Source organism: Felis catus, chromosome E3, assembly GCF_018350175.1.
Source record: "Felis catus isolate Fca126 chromosome E3, F.catus_Fca126_mat1.0, whole genome shotgun sequence".
Lineage (NCBI taxonomy): Eukaryota > Metazoa > Chordata > Mammalia > Carnivora > Felidae > Felis > Felis catus.
The window spans coordinates 31,814,999-31,825,569 of record NC_058383.1 but is presented as its reverse complement, the minus strand read 5'-3'; the positions used below and the strand labels follow the sequence as shown (position 1 = coordinate 31,825,569).

Here is a 10,571-nt window from a genome sequence, read left to right as displayed (position 1 = left end):
CCCGCACGGCTCCCAGCCCCGCACGTGACAACTGCAGGAGGGGGTCCACCACACCGTCCAGGGGGCCCGCCGGCTGCACCTGTGTGGGGAAATTGGGGCAGGATCAGGGCAAGGGTCTGGGGCACGCGGCACTCCAGGAGATTCTCACGTCTGGTGAGCGGAGGGCAGGGTATGGGCGCCAGGGGGAGAGGGGGGGCTGTCTCTGCACGGAGCCTCCTGTTCTCCGTGTCCCCGACACCCCAGCAGTCTACCCACCAGGCGCCGGAACGTTTCCACGTAGGCGTCCAAGCCTCGCATCCTCTTCTCCAGCTGGGCTTGCACTTGGGACCCAATAGCTGCCACACTAGACTGCGGGCACAGAGGGACGGGCTGGGGGCTCCGGGGGGCTCCGCAGGACAGGGGCGCGTAAGAGGTTCTCAGGGCCTATGACGGGGCCCCAGGATGCATCCACACGCCACGGGGCCTCCTCTGACTTCCTCGGCACTGTTGGACCCTTTCAGGGTCCAGCGGCTCTGTGTCCTCGGTCCCAGAGACAACAGCATCCCTCACACCCCCCGCCGCCCGGCCGTCTCACCTCCACGTGGCCCAGCAGGATCCCCGGGCAGCCGTGTGCCTCCAGGCGGACACTCTGGTTGGCAGCCTGCAGAGTCAGGCGTCCCAGCGGCTGGACGGGCCGCCCGCTGTCCTGGAGCAGCACCTCGGCCTCAGCCATCCGCCCGTGGGCACACGCCCGCAGCACCACGCTCTCCTGTCAGCTCCCTGGAGCCGGGAAGGGGCCTGCTGTTGCTCCCCAGGACTCAGCCGGCGGCCACCCTGCTGTGCACTCCACCTCCCCACAGCCTTCTGGAGCCTTCCGTCACCCATAGGCCCTAGAGTTCCCGGTCCTCCCGAGGCCTGGTCTCTTTCTCATCCCCTAGCCCATACCCACCTGGGTCCTGCCCATCTGGACCCTTCTCCCAGCCCCTCCTGATGTCATACAGGTGGCCACAGGAAGCTCGTCGTCACCTCCCGGGGGGGGGGGTGCCACAAAGTCCTAACGGGGTTTCCTTGACTCCTGAGCTCTCACCACCCCAATCTCTGTGCTCTCGGAGGCCGACCTGACAGACACTCGCAGCTTCTACTCACCTTCCTCGTGGGCCACAGAGGCCTGGAGGCAGCCCCGGGCCCGGGACACCGACAGCCTCGCTTTTGCGTTGCCATCGTCCGCGGTTCCCTCCAGCTGGACCACACACTGAGAAGCCGGGGCGGAAACCCGGCCCCGGAGGCCGAGCCGCTGAGCCTCGGGGCTGAGGATCTGGGGGCGGGAAGGCACAGAGCAGTGTGCAGCCCGGCCCCGGCCCCTGGCTCTTGCCGGCCCTGGGCCCAGGGAGGGCAAAGACAGTGGCCACCCCTGCCCCACACCTCCAGGGACATTGGGACCCCCACGTACATCCCCCCCCCCCACCACGAGGTTCCCAATCCCTACCAAGTGCAGAAAGTACCTATTCAACCCACATCTGGGACCTAACAGGCCAGGGGCACCCGCCATCCCCGAGGCTTACAAATTCCCGGTGCCAGACCTCACCCCAGAGATGCTGCCCTAACTGACCCGGGTGGCCCGGGGCTTGGCATTTTGGACATTCCTGGGTGTTTCCACCTGCAGGCCATGTTTTCCAAAATTGCCTGAGAACCACGCAAGTGTCTCCACAAGATCAAAGAGACATTGTGGGAAGCCCGTGGCACAAGATGAAGTCACTGACCGTGTATCCCGACCCTTGGAGACACCAAGTCTTGAGGGAGGGGGATTCGGGACAGGTGAGTTTTGAATGGGTGGGGGGTGGGGATGGCAATGTCAGGAAAGGCCTCTGAGGCCCTCAGACCAGGAGGACAGCCTCAGCGGGGAGGCTGGTTAGGAGGAGGGGAGGCACCTCTGGCCTGGACGTGGCTGCCCTGTGTTCTAGTCGAGACCCTGCCTCCGGCAAGCCACACATCCCTGAGGGTGGTGCCTCGGTGTCAGAATCTGTAAAATGACGTAGGACGGGGGCTCTCTCGACTTAGTGGGAACAGCAATTACTCTGTGTATGTGGGTTCAGGAGGTGTGTTCCTGGCTGAGTCGTGTTCCTCAAAAAGACGGGTGCAAGGTCTCACCCCGTGGATGTGCGATCATTTGGAAATCGGGTCTCTGCAGATGTGCTAAAGTAAGACGAGGTTGTACTGCATTAAGTCGGGCCCTGAACCCAACGACTGAGGTCCTGAGAAGACAGCCGTGTGAAGAGACAGAGCCTGGAGTGACCCAGCCGTGAGGCAGGAATGCCAAGGATTGCCAGAAGCCGCCAGAAACCTCCAGAAGCTGGAAGAGGCCAGGAGGCGTAGTTCCCTGGAGCTTCTGGTGGGGGCAAGGCCTCGTGGATGCCTTCATTTTAGACTTCTAGCTTCTAGAACCGTGAGAGAAACCATTTCTGTTGTGTTCGGCCACCGAGCTGGGGGTAAGCTGTCGGGCAGGCCGAGGAATCAGGGGCTCACTAACGGGCAGGTTCCAGAGAAGCTGTCCTTGAGGATTCCAAGCGGGTGGGGCAGGGCCCAGAATCCTGACGAGGTTTCAGAGCGCACGAGGGGGCTGGGGGGGGGGGGGCGGGAAATCTGCAGACCGTACTTGGGGCCTCTGTCCCAGATGGCCTCCTGCCGAGCTCCACCCTGCCACTGTCCCTGTCGCTGTCACTGGCTGGTGAGGGCCCCTCCGATGCTGCCGGGGTGAGTACCCGACCTCCTCAATCTGTCCCCCCTCTGCACAGGGGCCTCTGTGTTGGCATGAGAACCACACAAGGCTGGAAAAGGCTTCTACCCACCCCATGGACCCCCAGATGGGGCGAGTGGCTCACTCCCCGACCTCCAGCTGTGAGAGGCAGGCCTTGGAGCACCGGGATTACAGACACGGGAGCAGCCAGGGGCCTGGCTGGGGAGCAGGGAAACAAGGAGTCAGCTCGGACAACCTCAGAAAGCCAAGCTCTCCTGAACCAGCCGCGCGGCTGAGTGTGGGCAAAGAGGCCGAGCGAGCTCCAGAAGCAGAAATGCCTTCCTCGTCCGGCTCCGGATGCCGGAAGGAAACACCCATCTCACGAGCACCTACTGGGCGCGCGCACGGTGCACCCCACTCGGCAGAGGGGGCGGGATTTGCTCCCAGTGGGCAGAGGAGGCAACGAGGTCAGAAGAAGGAAGGTCACGGAGTCGAGTTCGCTCGGCCAGGGAGACGCAGAGGCGGGCAGCTGGCAGCAGGGACTGAGCACCTACTGTGTGCCTGTGCTAAGTGGGCAGAGGGAGGGGGTGCCCGCAACCCGACCAACTACCCTGTGACGTGTGTCTGCTCCCCGCTTACAGACGAGGAGACAGGGCTCAGAGAGGTCCCCTCCCGAGACCGCTCAGCCTGTGGGGGCACAGCGGGCACCGGCCACACCTCCGCTCCTTCCTCCCTTCCCGTGTCGCTGGCCGAAGGAGGACAAGGACGCTGGGCCGATGTAGCAATCCCTAGTACTTAGCGACTGCTTCCTTCCAGGTGCTGCTCTAAGTGATCTACACGTATTAACGTTTCCGGTCCTTGCAGCGTTAACCCCATGGGAGGCAGGGTAGGTGCAATTATTGCTCTCTACTTTACAGGGGGGAGACTGAGGCACAGATGGGGAGCAAGTTGTGAGGAAAGGGGTAGGCTGGGATTCAAACCCAGACAGTCCAGCCACTGCCTCTGAGTTATAGCGAGGGCCAGATGCCGGGGCAAGGGAGGAGCCGCTTTGTCCCAGGGCTGGGGACCGGCTGGAGGGTCCCACCCCCCAGCGAAGCTCTGGTCCCCACCAGGGTGTCAGCCTGCAGTTCCAATAGTGGCCACTAGGTGGCAGGGCCGGCGGAGCGGTGGTGGCCTCGCCAGCCAGAGAGGGATAAAGAGCACCCTCCTCCCCCCACCCCGGGGCCGGCCAGCCCGGACCTGGCCACCCACCTCCAGCTCCCCGGAGAAGTCTGGTGTCCGAGGCCTGCTGTGGTTGCGCAGGGTCAGGCTGAGGTGTAGGCCATGGTCTGGGTCCGGGGCAAGGCCCAGCCGACAGTGGGAACGAAGCAGGAGCTCACCGTGGCCCAGGGTGTGCTCCCCAGAGACCGAGAGAGCCTGGGACGAGAGGGTGGGTGTTAGCGGTCGGGGGGCACAAGGGCAGCAGTCTCCTCTCCCCACCAAGCCCTGGTCCAGATGACCAGGGCTGTCGCAGTAGCCTATTGGGTCTCCCTTCCTCCAGTTCAGTGCCAGCCCCCAGTCCCTCCTCCACTTGACAGCCAGACCTCCCTACAAAAATGCAAATCAGTCACTACCCCCTTGCTCACAACTCTCTGCCTTCCCACTGTCCTGAGAAGAAAAGCTGGTCTCCTGGGCCTGACCCATGGGTCAGCATTATCTTCTTAACCTCACCTCCTTGCTAAGGGCTGCCCCATGTTCCTCAAATACCCTAAGCATATCTGGCCACAGGGCCTTTGCACTAGCTGTTCCCTGTACAGGGTTTGCTTGTCAATGAGGCCCCTCTGCAATCCCGTGTCCTCTCTCCCTGCTTCCTTCCTTCAGAGCGTTCATCATGCCTCAGTACTTATCATGCCTCTCGTTTAACTGTTTCCACCCAGGGGCATGTGAGCTCCAGCGGGTAGGGCATCCGGTCTGCCCCTTTCACCATCCTTGTCCCTGCGCCTAGAACAGGGCTTTGAATAAGTGAACCCCACAATGCTCTCTGAATGAATGGATGAGTGGGGTTGGGAAACTGGCTCAAGGGCCAAATTTGGCCTGCCCGGCGAGTCAGCGGCACATTTCGGAAACCTCTTTTTCAGATTACCAGCACGTCCCCACCCCTACTCTGCCCTGAGGAGAGGCTGTTCCCAGAATCCCTGTCACCCCTCAGGCAGGAGGTCTGTGTCACCGGACAACTGAGCTGACCTAGTTCCTGCTCCCCCTGACTTCATCTAAACCCCCTTTTCTTGGTCTTGGGCCCAGCAGTGGGGAGACGTGGGCCCCACTCTGCAGCCCAGAGTGTACCCCACCAGGCCCGCATCACCAGACACCGGCAGAGAATGAGCTCTTTTGTTTACACGTATTTATGACAGCAAAGTTAAGTAACTGTAACAGAGACCATATGGCTTGAAAAGCTAAAATGTTGCTATTTGGGCAGTTATGAAAAAGCCTGACCCTGGGATGGATGAGAAGATGGATGGATGGATGGACGGGAGGGTAGGTGAGGAGATGGGTGTGAGGGAGGGTGGATGGACAGATGGACGGACAGGAGGGTAGGTGGGTGGGTGAGTGGGTGGATGGATGGATGGACAGATGGACAGGAGAGTAGGTGAGTAGGTGGGTAGGTGGGTGGGTGGGTGGATGGATGGATGGATGCACAGACGGACGGACAGGAGGGTAGGTAGGTGGGTGGGTGGATGGACAGACGGACAGGAGGGTAGGTGAGTAGGGGGGTGGGTGGGTGGATGGATGGATGGACAGACGGATGGACAGGAGGGTAGGTGGGTGAGTGAGTAGACGGATGGACAGACAAGAGGGTAGGTGGGTGGGTGGATGGACAGATGGACAGATGGACAGATGGACGGATGGACAGGAGGGTTGGTGAATGGGTGGGTGGAGGGATGGATAGCAGGGTAGGTGACTGGGTGGGTGGGCGGGTGGATGGATGGATGGATGTACGGATGGATGGACAGGAGGGTTGGTGAGTAGGTGGGTGGGTGGGTGGGTGGATGGAGGGATGGATAGAAGGGTAGGTGAGTAGGTGGGCGGGTAGACGGCTGGGTGGTTGGGTAGGTGGCTGAGTGGGTAGGTGGATGGGTGGACGGATGGACGACGGACAGACAGCAGGGTGGGTGAAGAGGTGGGTGGCTGGATGGGAGGGTGGGTAGGTGGATGGGAGGAAGGACCAATCAACCAGCTGACAAACTCAGGCAGAATGTTGGGAGAAAGGGGTCCCAGCACCCTACCTCTAACAACGATGACACTAAGCATAGCTTTCATTTACGTGTAAACCCTCTTCCTGTGTCACGTGTTAAACCTCACAATCACCCTACACACCGGAACCTAGTACTTCTGCTCCCCAGGTGAATCACCGAACATTCAAAGTATGGACCCTGCCTGTGGTCAACCGGCCGACAAATGGCACAGCGGTGACGCTGGCACCCAGCGCCCTCACACACACCCCTGCACTCTGCAGATGCTGTCCTCTCTCCTCACCTCCCTCCATGGGTCCCTGGGCCCCTTCCCTGGGACGGACTCACCCTGGGCAGGTCACAGAGCCCCAGGTGCAGGGAATGGTGTAGCCAGTGGCTGTAGTCGGTCTCCACTTCTCCCTGGAAGCTCTGGGTGGCGCAGGAGGCAGTGAAGACGTGCTCTAGCACGACGCCCGCATGGATCTGGTCTGGCTGGGACGGCCAGTGCCTCTGGAATGACAGGGCCCGGTGAGGCAGGGGCTCATCCCAGTAGAGGAGGCCCCGGCCGGCTGCAGACGGGAGACCCTGACAAGAGGGGAGCAGGTGCCCTGAGTCCCGCCATGACGGCCCCGGTCAGCCACAGCAGCCATGTATACTCTGGGCAGGAGGGCTGCTGGAGGCACCAAGGGAGCTGGGCCTAGGGGTGCCAGAACGCGGGTGCGAGACCCCAGAAGGAGCACGGTGGGCTTCCAGGGCCGGGTGTCCCCATTTCTCCACGGCCCGGTGTCTGCCCCGAGGGCTCACCTCATGCTGGGTGCCTTGCTTTCCTCACCTCCCAGAGCTGTCACTATACCCCAGTCGGGGAAGGACTACTGCACCCACTTTCCAGCTGGGAACACCAAGGCTCACTGTGGAGACATGGGTACTCATGGTCCCACAGCACAGCTGGCCCTGGCACCCAGGTCCACATGGCTTCAGAGCCGGGCACTTTCTATAGCAGACGGGGCCGCCCTGTGGGTACCTGCCTGGGACCCGGCTTTCTAGGCCTCACCTCATAGGTCAGGTTCTGCCGCACCCGGCGTCGGTCCCAGGACAGGTCGAGCTGCTCGCTGAACACGGCCGTGGTCTGTGTCAAGGCCCCACAGGCCCTGAGGGCGCCCAGGCCCCAGGTGGTCCGGAACTGACAAGAGGATGGAGTATGTGACTCAGGGCCAGCACAGGGGCCCAGAGTTAGGGAAAGGCCCGCGCTCAACGTGGCAGCCCCACCAAGGCCTACCTGCCCCGGGGAGGCGGCCAGGCAGCCGTCCCAGATGGTATCGTACCCCGAGGACCTGTCAGCCCAGGTGAGGTGCAAGGTCACGGGCTGCCCTCTGTCCAAGGCCAGCTGCACCTGCATCAGATGGAGGCCGGTGAGGGGGGTGGGAAGGGGAAGAGGATGTTCTGTGTGTTTGTGCTGCGGGGGGGGGGGGGGGGGGGGGCAGGGAGAGGGAGGGTGGCCCCCTGCCCACCACTCTAGGGGAAGAAGCAGGGAACTGGAGACAAAGTCCTGCCCCCGCCCATCCCGCCCTGGCTGCAAGAGCTCAGAGCCACGCCCCGACGAGGAAGCTGCAAGTATTTTGATGGAAGACACCTCATTGCCAACACCCAGACTTGCCCCTTCCAGAAGGAAATCGGAGCCCCCCCGACTCAGGGCCTCTGGGGCTGCTCTGGACTCAGTGTGCGCCCCGCTCCCCTAATCTTCCCACTGAAGCCCTCGTCCCCCTGTGATGGCAGGAGGAAGCGGGGCTGACGGGAGGTCGTGAGGCGGGCCTCATGGTGGAACCAGCGCTCCTGTAACCACAGACTCCAGAGAGCTCTCTTCCTGGCACGTGAGGACACGGAAGGCTGCAAGCCAGCAAGAGAGGTCTCACCGGGACCTGACCAAGCTGGCCCCTTGATCGTGGACTTCTAGCCTCTGGAAGTGGGAGACGTAAATTTTTGTTTTAAGCGACAGACACTGTCTAGCCTGCAGTGTTTTGTTATGGCAGCGGAGGCCGCCCAAGGCAGGGGTCCTCAGCTGCTATCTCCCGGTACCTGTCCTGTCACTTACTCTGTTCCAGCCCAATTGCCTCTGGCCCTTTCCGAAGCACCCCAGCCTGTTCCCACCTCAGGACCTTTGCACTTGCCGTCCCCCAACTCTATACCCAAAATGCTATTCCTCCAGCTGGCCACAAGGTGGCTCCCTCTCGCTTGTGCGTCCTCAGCTGACAAACCACTTGCTCCGGGAGGCCCTCACTGACCACCCCATCTAATTAGTCTCTATCTCAGCCTCCTCTCTGCTTTCTTCAGAGTGCTTATCACAACTCTTAATTCTTCCTCATTCATTTGTTTGAATTTTAGACAGGGTCTTCGGCCTGCAACATGCTGTCTACTGTCTACACACACTGGTCTACTGTTTTCCGTTTCACAGCTGAAACAACTGAGGCTCAGAGAGGGTCCATGAGCTGCCCAAGGCCACCCAGCTGGTTGAGGAGTCGAGCTGCCCTGCCCATAGCCCCCTGCAGTTTCTGACTAAACAAGCAAGCATATAAATGATGAATCAGATACGCTTGTAAGCTATTTAAATGCAGCACTGTAGGTCTCACACACTACCTGGCATGTAGTAGGTGTTTAATAAAGTACTGATAAAGGAATGAATGACCAAAGGACCTCTCAGGGTCCCAAATTTCAGGAATCTGTGATTCTGGAGGAGTCCTTCACACCAGTAGACAGGCAGAACCTTCTCCCCCTGCCCACCACCCACACCCCCCAGCTCAGCCATGCAGCTCGCCAACCCCCAAGACCACATGACAGGCACCTCAGATGCTCCCCACTCACCTGCCAGCTCTCCTTGCCACCCCTGCTCTCGGCAAGGCCGCTGGCCTCCATGCACGACCAGGAGAGGTTGAAGGGCTGAGCCAGGGCCAGGCGGGCGGCCAGCTTGTCCCTCCCCAACTGCAGAGAGGAGGAGACCACCACCTGGGGAGGGGGACAGGCTGAGCCCGAGGCCTCGCCCACAAGGGCATCCCCCTCCCCACCCTGTACAGACAACCTTCTCCAAGGTCAAAGGGCCTGAGAGCAGCTGGCTCTGAGCACAAAACTCCCAGGACTGCGGGGGGGCCCTTGGAGAGATTCAGCCCGTTTTGCAGAGGACAAAGTTGAGGCCCGGGGAGGAGCAGGCAGGGACAGTAAGGACAGAGATGGGGCAGAGAATGGTACACATGGTGACGAAGACACGGGCCAGGGGCATCAAGGAGTTAGAATCGCAGCCCTGCCTTCCACTAGCTCCGTGACTCCGGAGAAGTCACTATACCTCCTTGAGGTTCAGTGTCACCATTGGAACGTGGGGCTGCCGTGCCGGCACATGATAAGCCTTCCCTGTGCATTCACCACTGGTTTCCCTGTTGTCGCTCAGGTGTGGCTGGAACCCAGGTTCCACTCCACACCCCGTGCCTTTCCCACGGTCTCTTGGGGCCTGGAACCAGCTGGGTTGGCCCGAGTAAGGCTCCTTGGGCAGGCCTGGGCCCCGAGGGTCCTGCTCAGCCTACAGGCCTGGTAGAGTTCCCGGGGTCTCCTTCCAACCCAGACACTCACCTGGTCCTTGCCATCCCAGCCCACGGCCAGGTGGTCCCGGCGTCCACGTCGTGAATGCTCGGAGGACAGGCTGAGACTGCAGTGTCGCGGCAGGGAGAGGGGCAGCTGGTGCGTGAGCTCCACTGGGTGGGGGCACAGGGAGGGGCGGAGAGGGCCCAGGGGGATCTCAGCAGACACAGCGACCACCTCGGGCAAGGTGGCCACTTGGGGGCCACGTGCTCAGGTAATCCACACAAAATTCAGAAGCTACACCTTCACTGGGTCACCCACCACTCAACGCACCCGCCCCCACCCCCCCCACCCCCGTCCCTGTGAGAGCCCCAAATCTTCCCTCCCCACTTTGCAGGGAGACTCAGCACCTCCTGCATCAAGAGGTGGAGCCCTCGAACCTGGGCCTTGAGACTTATTAATAGGAGTTGGGGAAGGGGATGCTGCCACATCCCAGCCCAGGCTTCGAGAGGCCTCAGCTCCCACTCGCTCCCTGGGAACCTGCCCAGGCACCACAAGAGGGAACCCAGGCTGGCCTGCTGGATGGTGACCGCACATAGGCAGCACCTGGATCTTCCAGCTGGGGCGGTCCTAGATCTGCCGGGAGCCAGCCCCCTGAGAGAGCTGGAGAGCCCAGCCCAGGTCAGCAGCAGCCTGTGCCCAACCTGATGCTTTCTGGTAGAAACCAGTGAGTTTGGGGACGGTTGTCACTCACCAAAGGCTGCCTGGGCCACCTGCCACCCAACATTCCTCACACTCAGGGGTGACCTGTGCCCCTTTTGAATGCCCCGCACCCACCCGGCCCACGGTCAGCTGACCTCTACTCGCATTCTGTTCTAGGGTGAGACATGGAGGCATCTCCATAGCTGAGGCCTCACACCGGGCAGTCTCCCTGCCCTAGACTTTCTTCCTTCACCCCCTAGACTAAGTCTAGCTGCCCGGACCTCTTGCAACACTTGACCCCATCTTGTGAGGCCACCGGTTGGCCCTGTCTTCTCAGACCCATGAGCAAGAGTCACCTGAGACTCCACGGGAGACAGTGGCCCTCT

General features: G+C 61.4%; 1 protein-coding gene across 1 annotated transcript in view; it reads right to left on the bottom strand.

Moving 5' to 3' along the window:
• Positions 1–616: 616 nt before the first annotated feature.
• The window catches only part of LOC102899050, a 124,917-nt gene continuing 114,962 nt past the window's right edge, over positions 617–10,571 (bottom strand). The window contains exons 55-62 of the mRNA XM_023247099.2: positions 9,535–9,656; positions 8,779–8,919; positions 7,199–7,312; positions 6,974–7,102; positions 6,271–6,432; positions 3,965–4,129; positions 1,126–1,294; positions 617–759 (exon numbers count right to left, since the gene is read on the bottom strand). Coding sequence (XP_023102867.2) covers positions 752–759; positions 1,126–1,294; positions 3,965–4,129; positions 6,271–6,432; positions 6,974–7,102; positions 7,199–7,312; positions 8,779–8,919; positions 9,535–9,656 — 1,010 coding nt within the window. The 3' untranslated portion in view covers positions 617–751. The remainder of the gene's footprint in view (positions 760–1,125; positions 1,295–3,964; positions 4,130–6,270; positions 6,433–6,973; positions 7,103–7,198; positions 7,313–8,778; positions 8,920–9,534; positions 9,657–10,571) is intronic.